The following is a 15,155-nucleotide window of genomic DNA, read 5'->3' on the forward strand; positions in this document are numbered from 1 at the left end:
TTGACGATAGGAGTTTATCCAAATCATTAAACTGTTTTTGGAGTAGCTCCACATATATAACATCGCATTGATGACTTGGTTTCAGTCAAAGCATTCACGACCTTTTTGTCAATCATGGTGAATTGTAAAATTGTAGTGTATTTAGATGTTGTCTTTTTTGTTTTCATCTGCAGCCAGTTCATAGTTAATATCAAATCATATTTTCGTTGGTTGCAGCTTCTTTATCTCATCTTGAACATATTCATTCTCTACCTGTAAGAGTTGAGTCGTTTCTTTCTTGAATTGCAGGTGTATAGGTCGGCAAAATCGCGAGGAAGTATCTTTCTAAATTTTCAACTACTTCTGTAATTTCTTCTTTTCTTTCCTGAACAATTCGAAGTGCAGTTTGGTCCAGCAAGCTTTGAAGGGGTACTCTTGCCGAATCTTCTTTAACCGTTATATTGTTTGGGTAGCATTTATGCTTAGCTTCACTCACGTTGTTATATGGTGGGTAAATATCTGCATGTTTGCCTTTTGCAGCCAACCTGTTTGGTATGACTGTTTTGTCATATCAGTTTCAACTAAAAGTGACAAAGCTTCTTAAACTTGATCGGTTCTGGTTTTTTTTGGATACTAACTTTCTTATTTTAGCTGGTCTTGATTGTGTAAGCAATGCAAACTTCAGCACATATTTTAAATGTGAATTTTGGTTATAGACTTGTGATGCAGCATAGGGAAGTTCTTCTGGTTCTCCGACTACTAATAGCTGATGAAATGAACTTTGTGATGGCCATACTTGTACCATCTTCTTCGTAAACAATAAAGAAATGCTTTGATAGTTTTAGTAGACTTAAGTTCTTTTGGTATGTTCTCGTCATTCCTTACATTTTAATGTAAACGCAATTCACGTAAACATACATCGCAGGCTAGTTGAGGGTTGGTAAATAACCAGCCGAATGGAGAGCTTCAAAGTTGTATTTTGATATGGAGGCCATGTTACCTGTACCTACACTTGCTTTTCCAATACAGACGCGTCGTGGAAAGGTTTTCTCTTCGTCAAGTTCGTGCGATTGCGGTACATCAATGTGTCAATGAATGCATTATACATTTATTTTAAAACGGCACGCATAGGGACATTTAAATCGCTTTCTATATGCAATGTCGCAAATTGTCGCAGCCAAATTTGGTATTAACGTAAAGCTCAAGCATCACTCGAAATATTAATGTCAAAATTAGCGTGGGAATCGACGCGAATCCAAACTATTTTAGTGGTTTTACTTTTAAAATACGATTTTTCGGTATTTTTTGGCTATATTTGGTGAATTTTAACCCCAAAATAAAGCAATAATGAAAATTTTATTTTTACTTCCTAATATGATTAATAACAGACAACAATTTCATGCAGTATCAAATTCTTTGCTGTTTTCTAGAAAAAATAAATGTGAATTTAACTGTTCTTTTTGCTCATTTTAAATGAAATGTCATGGTTTCTTCCAGTTTCCATGGTTACAAGACACTATTAAAATTTACAAAATATAAAATTATTAGTGGATTTATATATTTTAAGATGTCTTCTTCCTAACCCAATATTAAAAAAATTGGATTGCCACATTTACCAATTTGGACTTTTGGCACACTTTGAATTGATTCTGGCCCACTGTCTGTGCGCCGGTGACCCGCGCCGTGTGTTTATTTTATTGCGCGTTAGATGAAGTTTGACGCGTGTGTTGAAAGATTCGAATCGCGCTCTTTCTAAAGAACGTTACGATTTTTGTGTCATTAATAATTAATGTGTACTGTATTTAATTATAATTATTAATAGGCCTAAACCTATTATGGCCTCAACATGTTAAATTTGACTTAGCTAAGTCGTAGAAATTCTATTTTAAAATGAAATGTTTGACAAAATTTTGCGATTTGTACAAAGCAGGTAAGTTGAACAAAAACAACTTTTTACCTTTTAAGTTAAGAGGATGTCGTGGAGACAGCCTAGGCTAGGCTAGAAGCCTAGGCCTAGGGCCTAACTAATAAGGTTTATCGCAAATAGCGTGTGCGATGTATGGTGGGATGGATTTGGTTGTACGTACGCGTCGTGACGTTTGCTTCCAAACCCTTCCCATCATGCATTGTGCAAGCTATTTGCGATAAGCCTTATTAGCCCTGGCTAGAAAATGATGAAATAAAATAAAATTAATAAATAAAGGCCTAGGATGTAGCAGGCCCGTAGCCAGGGGGGGTTTTTATGGTTCGGGCGAACCCCCCCCCCCCCCTTTACAGCGAACCCCCCTTAACCGACTGCGAACCCCCATCCCCGACATGCCCAATACCTCACCCTCATCTCCGAAAATCGTCCAAATACGTGCCCCACAGTACAAAAAGTTGTTCGTAAATTGAAAAATTCGTAAACTCGTTCGAAATAACTCATACAGTACCTTCTTCCCTGTATGAGCGTACTTCGAGCGATACGTGTCTGTAAATTTCTAAGATTTGCAAATGAATTGCCGATTTTAACCTGAAAAATAAATGTTTGGTCCCTGCATGTAACATGATATTGACGCGTCTCACAGCGAGCTGGGGCACGAACGATTCGTACAAAGGACACCGCCAGACAACTGCGTACCAATTGTTTAGATCACTGGCAGTCAGACAGCATGCATAAAGTATATAGCCTTCCGACATACATCAGTATTTATGTGTGGCTATGAAGTGTAATGTATCATAGAGGATTATAGTGAATATTAATATTTTACACTATAATATCTATGGTATCATGTACTGTAGTTCACATTATGGCATCCGATTATTTTTTTTCTAGACCACCAGCCGATACGTACTCAAATGTATCAATATCACCTATTTACATTGGCATAATTAATTTCCTCAACAAATTGCTGTAAATAAATATTCAGATAGAGCTATAATAAGAATTGCATTTGCCTTCACCCAGTGTGCTTTTTTCGGGGCTTCTCCTAGACGTACGTTCGCATTGAACTTGAACGCAAAACAAAATATCGAGTAAATGATCAAACAATCGGCGGCTCCGCACAGAGCACGCGCATCTAACATACGGCAATAAATGTTATCGTTTAAATAGTCCACGAGTCCAAGTACGATCGTTTTGCTCATTGGTAGCATGCTGCATGAGAGTGTCTTTTCCGGCCATCTAGGGGTGTCATTTAACAAAATTCGCTTCGCCTCAGGCCCCACCCCAGGGGGGGGGGGGGGGGGGCGGGGGGTTGACCCAAATACTTAGTGTCCGAACCCCCCCTTGACAAATCCTGGCTACGGCCCTGTGTAGGCTAGGCTAGTTATATACTAGGCCTATAGGACCGTTTGGATTTTTAAAAATATATTTTTCATTTCTTTATTTTTAGCGGTCAAACGTTGTATGCAAGGTTGGTGTCCGTGCATTTATCGATTTTTTCGGAGCAAAGATAATGAATACCAAATTATTAAGGGCTTATTTGGCCTCATCCTTGGTGCTGGTGTTGGAGCAGGTTCGTTTAAATTATTATTTTTTTTATTATTATCATTCTAGCTTAGGCCTAATGAATAAATAAAAATAAAATGCAGCAAAGTGACATTAGGCCTACATAATAAATTCATAGGAAATAATAATTATATAAAATTATTTATAATCTAAATAATGCTTTCCTATTTCTAAAGCTCTTCACTTCGTAGTTCTGGTTAAGATCGAACATATACCGAAGGCTTACCAGTACCACGTAGCCGGAGCGGTGATGGCAGTGTTTGGCCTTGCATGTTCCTTGTCTGTTTCAGCAAGATGTATACTTGTTTTAATTTTCCCGAACTTTTTCGGGAAGAACGGTAGAAATACTGTGACTACATTTGCGATTATGTATCTCATGACAGGTGTGTTACTGTTAGAATTTTTTTTATTAATCTTTCTGTTATGCAGAATGTTTGTAATGCATCTATGTATGCCTACTGTATGAGTCTCAAACTACAACAGTTTTTCCATTCACTCGTAAACATTTCTCTCTAAATTATGGAATCGCCTATACCCTAGGTCCAGCATCAAACATCATAGCCAATGCAGAAGAGTCTGCTCGCGCCATATCGTGTACGGCTGCTTTAAGTTTTAACCACAGTAAAACTGCATTTGAATTGATGCACAAGCCGCTTGTTGCTGCATTTAGAGATATGCAGGTGAGAATAAGGCGTGTGATTCCCACTAGAACGCAACGCAACGTGTCGACGCAAAGTGCTATTTTGCATAATCACAAGTGGGAACCGATGACGCAACAATGCTGCAAACATAGCAGGTTTGATTTCACGCAGGCGGGGGCATACACAACTGTGGAAAGGGCACTTTCTTACGTTACGTAGGTTGCGTTATGTTGCGTTGCTAGTGGGAACAAAGAATTATGAAATATAAAATATGAATTCTTCCGTTTTTCATAAACACACAGTTCAATGCACAAACGGTCGTTGATAATCTAAAATATATGATGATATATTGTTGTTATGTAATTATAATTAAAAAGCGCCAAACTGGACACCTAGGAACTACTTACAAGTTGTGTCCGCCCAATAACAGATATTTGACTTGAATTTTCATTTACAGAAAAATACAAAAGAAGTAAAGCAGGTTACCTCTGGTCTGAGAGCAAATTTTAAAGTAATGAGTAAAGATTTAAAACCCCCAAATTTGCCACCTCCTCCCCCTCCGGACGAACCAGTCAAATCATCCTCACCAAGAGCTAGTAAAATTCAAATTGATTTTTCGAAGCGAATGAGTAGCAAATGTGATGGTAAGTGTGATTGAACTTGATTAGACATTTTAAACACCATCACTCGTAATTGAAGGTAGACCTACTTGTTTACCCTATCAACTCTTTACCTTTATTTCAGAGGTTTTTGAGGGCGCTGTTGAACGCTGCAAAGATATGTTCAGAAACACGGAAAGAAAATGCTATGACAAACTAAAATTTCCAGGCGTTAAACACGTGCTATGTCTTCCATTAAAATTGAATTTTGTTTGTAGCATAATCAGAGGTAAGCAGAGGAGTTGAAACCCAACACGGTGTCCTCTTAAAGGTCTGTCTACACTATCAAACTGTATGTGACACAAATATGTGATGTGCCCATATATATATATGGACATGATGATGTCATATCGCTACCATATTTGGATATATCACTACCATATTTGGGCACGTATCAACCCTTTTTTTGTCAAACTAGATTGATAGTGTAGACAGAGCTATACAAAGCGTCCCTTAAATAAGAATTGGCCGTGTGTTGAAAAATACTCGTTCTTTTTACGGGAAAGCGTCTCCTTAATAGAGAGGTGTACCTTGAATAGGGGGTATACCAGAGGAGAGGTTCTGAATTTTCTTCTTTTTTTCTGTTTTTACGTTTGTTGATATGGATGAAATTAAAGAAATTGAAATTGAATGTAATAATTATATGTGTATCAATTACCACTACCTTTCCATAGTGGTGTGAAAGTTGTTCACAAATATTTTCTTTCTAAGCGTACAAGTCAAGTACATGTAGAAGTTTCAATCCGAACATAGATCCGCAGTTAGGAAACACGTATGTTAAGATGGAGAGATTAGTTGATTCTTTTGACAGTAAATATCACATCGAAACTCAGTGGCAGGTAATAGTTTGTTTTGATTTTTTACGTTTTTCCAATAATAATGATTGTAAGCAAAATGATAATGTTGATATTTGGTCTGATCATGGAGGTATAATGGTCTTATAAAAAGAACGTAGAGAAAAGACATAGAACATTCGGTAAAATGCAATACTGTATTGAAGGATGAGACGGAGATACTGCAGAAAAAATAGAGAAGAGTGAATATTTCAAGAACTAGTAGAAGAGTTACAAAAACTACGGTGAAGCAAATTGATGTGGAGAGTTTTTTGCTCGAGTGAGTGGCCGAGCGGTTTAGACAATGGGACCGTATTTACGTAGGGTTCGAGGCTCACTCGTTTTATGGTTCTGGTGGTAGAACAAATCTTCTCGGATAAGGACTATAAACCGTTAGGTCCAGTGTACACATCTAGTTCATGTGCACTTTAAAGGACCTAGTACATCTTTCGAGACGAGTAGGGGGTTACCCGGCGTATTTAGTACACATCCACTGATAATATCTGGGCCCTCTTGGAGACCAGTATAAATAAAATATTTCGGCTTCTTGATATCGACCAGGATTATCTTAAAAGTTCGGTACGATGAGAGGTAGATGGATCATTTTTTACTATCTATTTGATATAGTGAATTACAACATCCAAATGTACTAACTCAAACAGATCCTCTTTTCAGATGATTACATTTCCGTTAGACATGGATAAAAATTCGGCAAAAAATATCCAGAAAGCTGTGCTCGAGGAATTCAACAGGAAAAAAATGATTTTCATCACTTTCTTTTTCATCGCACAGGTCATGTTATCATTTACTTTCGTATTAGTTTTTGTGTCGTAAGTAATAACTAAATTTATTTTTGTATAACGATGTTGCTATCAATGTAGGCCCTTCTGCACATATGTATTATTACGTATTGTATTAATTTTTACTAGAAGCACAACTAGACATAACTATAGACTGATTAACATAATGTTTTAAGCGAATATAGCTAATCTCTATTGATGACTGACGTTACCTTATTCCAGTATATGTTACTGTTGTGTTTTCTATTTTCTAATATATTTTTACTGTTCCTGGTAACGGTACCACAGAGCATTTAAGTACAATAAACTGTTCTTGTCAGACTTCACATTTGACAACAACTACCTTACTTCATACTTTAGACGGATAGATGAAAGGCGAAGAAAAAAGGTACACAAAAACAATATATACATAATACGCACTTTCTTCACATAATTAATAATTGGAGACTATATTTCATTCCATTCCATAATTTTATGACGTTTAACCTGGTTCTTTTTGGACAATTTCCCTGCATTTAAATTCTTGTCGATTAGGCCTATTTAGTAAATAAAAAATGGTTTACGCTGCACACCTTTTTTTTAAAGAAAAAGAGAACACTATTACCGCTCATGAAAGCAGAGAAGAAAGAATACATAGAACCGTTCCACTTCAAAATGAGGAAAGAAGAAAAATCTAAATGTGTGAGTGTAAATACTAAATATGTGTGAGTGTAAAGTCATGGATGATGACTTCAGTGACAATGATAATACTAATAATGACTTAAGCGGTAATTGTGATTTATTATTAGCCATCATAATTTTATATATCGAGATTTATAAAGGACTTCTTTTTTTAAATTAAAAGATAAAAACTGTACTTCGACTTGGTGCTCAAGTTCTGGCAACCATTGCCATCGTTTGCTTCGACAGTCTTCTTTATGAAATGCTGGATATTATTCGAAGACATAGTAGACTTGAAGTCAAATTGAAAGGTAATACGCATGTCATAAATATGTTTTGTAATAATGTTTCTCTAAGACAACTGCCTCATTTCGGTTTTATCCATAATGACATTTGAGGCTGCCCAGCATAAAATGCACACTTTTCTATCTCTGATAGTAGCGAATGAAATCGTATGTACTGATGGAAATTGAAGAGTATGCCTCACACTTGCTTCAATTGTGGGTTTGCATGCAAAGAATATATAGTTTAAAAAAATGACCAGGGTAATAATGTGCTATGTAAAACGCATTTGAGCATTACTCATGAAAAGGGCGCTTGGTAATATTATATTATTATTAATATCGTATGTCAACCTATCAAATATTAATGTATGTAAAGGTGCTTTATGATGTCAGTTTAGACAATTAATATGCTTACAATTTTTGATTTTCAGGTCATCATCAAGTTAGTTTGAAAGTTCTTGGCAATGGTTTAGTGGCAAATTTATTTAAAAATCTGATTGGAAGCTTTGATCAGTCTCAAAGTGTAGACACTATTTCCAGCAATAGTAGTAAGTTTCGTTTATTATGCATCTGTATTTTTTTCTTAAATGTTTACAAACTCGTTAGCCAATCATACTGCACAAAATATATCACTTGATACTTTTTTTTACAGATTGTTTGCCAATTCCTACAAAGACACCAAAAAACATTATTCATAATATATTCCTGATTTGGCTGTGTGTGTTTTTGTTGGTTTACTTCGAGGCGTTTAGTCTGAGGTTGAGACGTACAATATGTGCATTTTTTCATCGGAAGGTAAACCGTAATATTAGTTTATTTGTGTTTGTTCCATCCCTCTGTGGTGTGGTAATATCAAGTCTTGATATTGTATCCACTAGAAATTTTAATCAAACTAATTGCAAGAAAAGGTTTTTTTGATATGCAATGTTCTTTGGGCCCTACTGAACACATTTATCAACGTTAGGACTTATTTTCACTTTGATAAAAAAACTGTGTCCAAACATGAATGGAAATGCTATTTCTAACATTATTGACTTTGATTTATGATATCTCAGCAACCACTAATCGGAGAGATACAAGTTAAGGCTCAAATTGTTCAGAAACTACATATTTATATCCAGTCTAATGGCATGTTTTACAAAAAATGGCGGATTTAAAGGTCTAAAGATGACATTTCATCAACAAATTTTCTTGCAATTTGTGTCCAAAAAATATTCAGTTTTATCAGTACGTACAGTATGCATATAAATTCATCTGTTGCTAGCGTAGTTTTGATGCTGTGTTGTCAATGCCTAACATGTAATGTTTTGCTTTGTCTTTTTGACTAGCGAGAGAAAAAACGTGTTTTGTTTATGTACAACGATTTATTAAAGAAAAGAAAGGGGTTTTTAAAGTTCATGCGTAAACGAGTTAAGAGACAAGCAAAAGAAGATAAATTATCGGTATGTTGCTCATATTCGTTGTGAAATGAATTCAACTGTCTCTATTTGATTGTATATTTAAAAAATATAAATTTTGTAACTACATAGTTTCATTGTTTGTTGTTTGAACTGGCTAAAATAATTATGATAAACAATTAATGTGTGACCTACTGACCTAATGTACACATAAAACCTTAAGTAAGGGTGTGTGGCGCAGTGTGTTGGACGCTGGATTACCGATCGTGAGGTCGTGATTCGAATCCAGCTTTCGTCGCATTGGTTGTATCCTTAGGCAAGGCAATTTACTTACATTTGCCTATCCCCACCCACGTGTATAAAATGGGTACCCGGTTTGATCATTATGGGAGTAGGCCTATGTTTCCATGTGTTTGATCCAAAACATGACCATGGTAATAATGTGCTATGTAAAATGCCTTTGAGCATTACTCATGAAAAGGGCGCTTGGTATTATTATATTATTATTAATATCGTATGTCAACCTATCAAATATTAATATACCGTAATGTATATACAGAGGGAAACTGGTATTCTAACAATCCTTCGTCGGCGTTTCAAGTGGATCGGAGTTTGTTTAAAGAAGTTAAACCTTGGCCGTCAATCATGCCTGATATGTGGTGAACTGGAGAGAAAGGGATTCTACCACTGCACTGGCAAAGATTGCTATTTCTCTTATTGCAAAGACTGCTGGAGAGACGTCAATGTAATCATTTTGTTATTTCTTTATTCACTTATGATTTAAATTGTAAACAAATCATAAACACGTGTCTGTAGGCCTACTTCTATGTAATTAAATTGTTCGTACAAGTTTGTATCTTTACCCGCTTGGACATTGTAAGACCACACCAGGGAGTTGTTACACATTGGACTAAAAGTATTCGGTATTAGGCTCGGTTCGTTTCTGTTCCGAAAGTTTTAATGAAGGAAATCTTACATTAAAGTTGTTATTCTCATTCAGTTATTAACTACATTATTTTAAAATGTATTTGATTGATTGATTAAAATACATAATTTTTATTACACCAGTTTTATTACATCACTCAATTTGGTTAAGGACGACTTCTTTTTAAATTATGCATTAAGGAATAAAAATTGGATCCATACTCTTCGACTTCTCCCATTAATAATTATATTACTTTTAATAATTTTTCCTTCACAGAAACGTTGTTATGCATGCTATACTGGAAAAGAATCTGACAGTGAGAGCTCTTTGACGGATATGGACGACTTCTTTTGAAATTATGCATTAAGGAATAACTGAGCCCATACTCTCTTCAATTTAACTTGTACAGAGGCTTCTCTTGAAAAGAACGCGGGTTATGTAGATCTCAAGAATACAGTGGGAGGGGGGGGGGTGGGGCTAGGTAGGGGAAGGGATTTTGGGTTGCTGATAATGTGGTCATTGGGCGATCATCTACGTCCATACCAAACCGATTCCATTATGGGTTTCTGGCTATATTACGTTATTTATTAAATGTTATATTTAAATTAATTGTCTTCACATTCTTCAAATATAAATTCATTTATTCAGGGCCAGGCCTATTGCCTGACTTTATTAACTTTAAGGAAATAGAGTCATTGAAAGACATTTTAGGTACTGGTAAAATGAACTTTACTAGTGTTCATTAGCCATGCAAACCGTTCTACAAATAAGTTAAGATAAACTGTGTATGACAATTTTTTGTTGAAAGAGAAGTTATTGCGACACTAATCGCAACAATTGGTTATGTGCCTACAACGCTCATCTGGGGCAGATCAACGAACACGATACTCTATCATTATGTCAACTTTCCGATGAATTAGGCCTGGACTTACTATTTACATGACTGAATTTTACATTTGAACAGCGTTGTCGACTATGGCGGCCGTGCTTGTAATCTTAGCTCTTTTACTACAGCCCGTATGCGGGTATTCCGAAGCTTCAGGACCATATCCAACAATCCAATCTAAATTCGGTACGGTCATAGGAAAATCTTTTATATTCGATGGGGGTGAGCATTTGCCAATTATAAAGACTGTGAATGGTTATTTAAGTATACCGTATGCTGAACCCCCAGTAGGACCGCTGCGGTTTATGTCCCCTGTCGCGAAGTCATGGACGGTAAAAGATGGCGGTAATTATAATGCAACCGTCAACAGGGCTGCTTGTCCACAACTGAAAACTCAACATTTTAATTTTCCTGAAGAGATAACTGAAGATTGTCTTCATCTAGATGTGTACACACCTAATCCTACGGTATTGCAATTTATTCTTTTAATTATAGTTAAATAACTCAGTTATTTATACAGTTTATATATTTATATTGACATTACTGTATTATAGTTAGGCATGTTCAGTTACGTGTATATGGACACAGCTACGCCGACAATTAATGATCATCATCTGTTATGCAAGTGTTGCATGCTCTATTTTTGGGGGGAGCAGGTGGCCTATGATAATTCAAGGAAATCTTCTTTCATAATCGTTTACCTATACATTAATAAAGTGTTGCCTTTGAATTTGCAGCCGAAGGCAGCTCCTGTTATGGTGTACATACATGGTGGAGGTTTTGTAATGGGTACTGGCACCACACAGCTCTCATCGCCAGTTCCAATTGTTGCGCTTGGTGACGTCATAGTTGTGATTATCAATTACCGCACAAATGTGTTTGGATTCTTTTCAACTGGTAAGTAAACATCACTGCATACAATATTCTTCAATTTGTCTATGTGGGCTTAAATCTTATCTGAATGTATTAGCAGTACCAGAACCAACACCGCCAGCAGTGGCACCAGTAGTAGCTGATCAATATTAGGCCTAGGCCTCTTAGCTGCACCGTCACCCCAGCAGCACCAGTGGTAGCAGTAGTAGTACCTTCTACAGCACCACAAGCAGTAGCAGAACCGATAGAAGCAGCACCAGTGTCAGAAGCAACAGAACAACCAGCAAAAATATACTTTTTAGTAAATTGTAATGATGTCTACTGTCTGTCTGTATAACCGCATTCGTTTTATTTAAAAATTTAGGAGATGATGTCGTCAAAGGAAATGCAGGTTTAAAAGATCAAGTAATGGCTTTAAAGTGGGTTCAAGAAAACATAGAAAGTATGTACGCCATTAAATGATTCTGCATTATTTACCTGTATTAATGTATGAGAATACTATATGATTTAGTTACGTAAAGCTCTTTCTACACTAACAAACTTTAGGTGACAACAAATGTGATGTGCCTATAGGGACATGATGATGTCATATCACTACCATATTTGGGCATATAACTACCATAAATAATCAAACTTTGTTGTCACATAGACAGAGCTTTAGATGCGATGGTGTTGCTGATTGGTTAATGTATTCTGTTTAAGCCATTCAAGACAAAGACACAGTTTCTTCATTTCATGCCCTTTTAGGTTTTGGAGGTGACCCAAACAGAGTAACACTATTCGGTGAGAGTGCTGGAGGAATTTCAACGACGTACCACTTGGTATCCCCAATGAGCCGAGGCCTTATCCGTAATGTGATTCTGCAGGTACAGTTTAAACTGGCAGCAGAGATATTGACATTGTGCAATTACAAATCTCATGACTGAGCATACGTTTGAATTAATGCACTTCTCCAGAAAAGAATAGTAAAAAAAAAAGGAGAAGAAAGAAAAATGAGACGGAAAAACTTATTCGTTCCCTTTTCGAGTTACGCAATAATGCGTCAACACAGCAGCAGAGATATTTACATTGTGCATTTACAAATCTCATGACTGACCATAAGTTTGAATAATAATACTTCTTTTTGGTACTTTTTTTTAATATTGAAGAAACACTTTTTCAATCTTTCTACGAGTATCGGAAAAAATAAGATTTTTTTACCAAATGAAGTTGTAATTTAACTGTTTCAATCAGCTCTTGTACTGCACAACTATGTAAAACGAAGCCAAATGAAATTATTTGAACATATATAAAATGTATTGTTTATATATTTAATTAAGAGTGGTAGTCTTCTTGGTGGTATGCAACGTGGGCCAGAGACTCAAGATTCACAAATGAAGAGAGCGTTTGCTTTAGGAAGAATTGTTGGATGTGAACAGACGAAAACAAATGAACTTGTTGAATGTCTCCAAGCAGTTGACTTTGAAATATTATTAGCGAACTATACCCAAGTACGTATAATAATCATGACTTTGTTTTGTTCCACTTTTAGAATTGTATGTATCGTCCTCTCTCTCTTCTAATTTAAGTTTTCTGACAGCCGTCTACAGAACAATTAATTTGTCACGCTTTTAAAACATTAGTATGAGGAGCTTTTGATTTACGACGACCTATGACCTGCAAAAATTGATTTAATGACTCGAGTTAACATGACGTAATCAGTTCCAAATTGAACGCTTTTTATTATTAAAAAAAGGCAATTTGACAAGACGATCGTCAATAAGAACATTTATGGGTTTCTTCCTTGTGTTAATATTCCATACATTGCTATTCGGTTCCAAAAGATTTTCCATTAGTTGGAGGAACTTAAGTACTACTGCACGCGCTCCTAGAGTGATGTGCTGTTTTTTTTAAATAGACAATCGCCGAAACAGGAGAGCATCCAATGACAAATCTATTTTTGCCAAATAGTGATGGAGAATTTCTTACATATTTATTTTTATCTCATTTAATGTTTATTTATGTTCTTATGCTGTTCTGGTTCTTTTTTGAATAGACAATCGCCGAAACAGGAGAGCACCCAATGACAAATCCATTTTCGCCAAATAGTGATGGAGAATTTCTTACAGATAGTGCCGAGAGACTATTTGAAAACCCTTCCAACATCGCACAGGTTAGTGCAATGATTGGAGAACTTGCAGACGAAGGAAACGTTGTGTTTTCCATGGTATATCCTACATACATCGAAGAAGAACCTATTGTAAACCAAACGGATTACGATATGATACTGGATATGATGATGATAAACCAGGTACCAACAGAATTAGCAAGGCAGACGCTAAAGCTAATCTATTTGACGGATCAGCAGATTTCGGATCCCACTTTAGATCGCAAGGATGGTATTAATCACTTACTTGGTGATCTGTGGTTCGTATGCCCAGATATTAAGACATCAAAGTACATGGTTTCTGAAGGGAACGACGTCTATGCTTATCACTGGACGCATGTTCCTTCAACGTCTTTGTGGGGTGCAACGTGGTTTGGGGCAACACACGCAGAAGATCTTACGTTCGTTTTTGGCTCACACTTCAATGAGCACATGTCACAGTTGTATAATCGATTTACAAAAGATGAAATAAAATTAACCAAGGATGTAATAACGTATTGGACTAACTTCGCTAAATACGGGTTTGTATCTTTTTTCACAGATAATTACTAACTGTCCTGTTCCGTATTGTATATGTTTCATTAACACGTGCTTTACTCAATCGTTGTCATTTTGTAAAACAACCATAATTCACCACCATTTTTAAAGGGTAAGTGTATTGGTCACTTTTATTTCAGAAATCCAAACTCTGCCAATGACTGTTTACCAGATTGGCCCAAATTCACTGTATCTGAACAAGCCTACAAGGAAATAAAAATAGGCTTTGCTAACGGTAGATTGTTGAATCCTCTAGCCTGTGAATATATCAATGGAATTGTACCCAGAATAGTTGCTATGGAACGTAAGTTTTTTTCAATGTTTTAAACAAATTGTATTTATTTATTTATTTATTTATTTTATGTCTTTAGGCAATGTGGCCAAGGATTACCAATAATGAATTAATCACCGTCCTATCAGATAGGTGGTAATCCCCCTGATACAGGGGCTATTGTGTGAACCAGTTCCCCGGGGTAACCCCCTACTCTTTTTCGAATAATGAACTGTGTTCTTTAAAGTGCACACAGGTTATAACTGTGTACACTGGACCTACGGTTTATAGTCCTTATCCGAGAAGACTTGTTCCACCACCAGAACTAGGAGCGAGTCATGTTGTACAACATAATTTCAGTTTATTACCAGTAATTCTCATAATATTCTTGTTTGCAGAAAGACAAGATGCGCAATGTGATAATACGAATTCGTGTGATGGCATATAGGCAAATCCTATTAAAGTAATTAATGCAGAACAAATACAATTATCAATTATGGTAGGAATTAAGGTAAAATAAATTTGAAAACTGAAATATATAGATTTGTTGTTTGTATATCCTTTTTCTTAAAAGAAATATTTATTTTACACCATTGTGTATACATTTTGTTTTTAAAATCAGTTTAATTTAAAAAAATAAAATAATAATACAGTAATATAATTTTATAAATGCAATGATGTTTATGTATCGTTAGTGTATAAGGCCTTAGTAAATGCTGTAGTACAACATATTTGTTTCAGTAATATAAATAAATCAACATACACTTCAATGTT

The 15,155-nt window shown here is 35.8% G+C and overlaps 3 protein-coding genes across 3 annotated transcripts; all 3 read left to right on the forward strand.

The window, feature by feature from the left end:
- Nucleotides 1-1,796: 1,796 nt before the first annotated feature.
- Nucleotides 1,797-10,124, forward strand: LOC140040893 (E3 ubiquitin-protein ligase DCST1-like). Its single transcript, XM_072087154.1, has 16 exons — nt 1,797-1,909; nt 3,354-3,476; nt 3,646-3,852; nt 4,010-4,149; nt 4,568-4,754; nt 4,855-4,998; nt 5,481-5,608; nt 6,278-6,432; nt 6,691-6,790; nt 6,988-7,083; nt 7,247-7,373; nt 7,778-7,894; nt 7,999-8,141; nt 8,675-8,788; nt 9,303-9,488; nt 9,945-10,124. Exons 1-16 carry the CDS (start codon nt 1,870-1,872, stop codon nt 10,020-10,022), a joined length of 2,085 nt encoding a protein of 694 aa, XP_071943255.1. The 5' UTR covers nt 1,797-1,869; the 3' UTR covers nt 10,023-10,124.
- Nucleotides 10,125-10,643: 519 nt separating this feature from the next.
- On the forward strand, nt 10,644-11,057 carry LOC140039424 (putative inactive carboxylesterase 4). The gene has a single exon (XM_072085025.1). The coding sequence runs from the start codon at nt 10,644-10,646 to the stop codon at nt 11,055-11,057; it is 414 nt and encodes a 137-aa protein (XP_071941126.1).
- A 222-nt stretch (nt 11,058-11,279) lies between these two features.
- On the forward strand, nt 11,280-15,080 carry LOC140040895 (cholinesterase 1-like). Its single transcript, XM_072087156.1, has 7 exons — nt 11,280-11,451; nt 11,792-11,869; nt 12,175-12,293; nt 12,747-12,917; nt 13,463-14,094; nt 14,251-14,414; nt 14,780-15,080. Exons 1-7 carry the CDS (start codon nt 11,310-11,312, stop codon nt 14,827-14,829), a joined length of 1,356 nt encoding a protein of 451 aa, XP_071943257.1. The 5' UTR covers nt 11,280-11,309; the 3' UTR covers nt 14,830-15,080.
- Nucleotides 15,081-15,155: the final 75 nt, after the last annotated feature.

This window comes from Antedon mediterranea, chromosome 2 (assembly GCF_964355755.1).
Source record: "Antedon mediterranea chromosome 2, ecAntMedi1.1, whole genome shotgun sequence".
NCBI lineage: Eukaryota > Metazoa > Echinodermata > Crinoidea > Comatulida > Antedonidae > Antedon > Antedon mediterranea.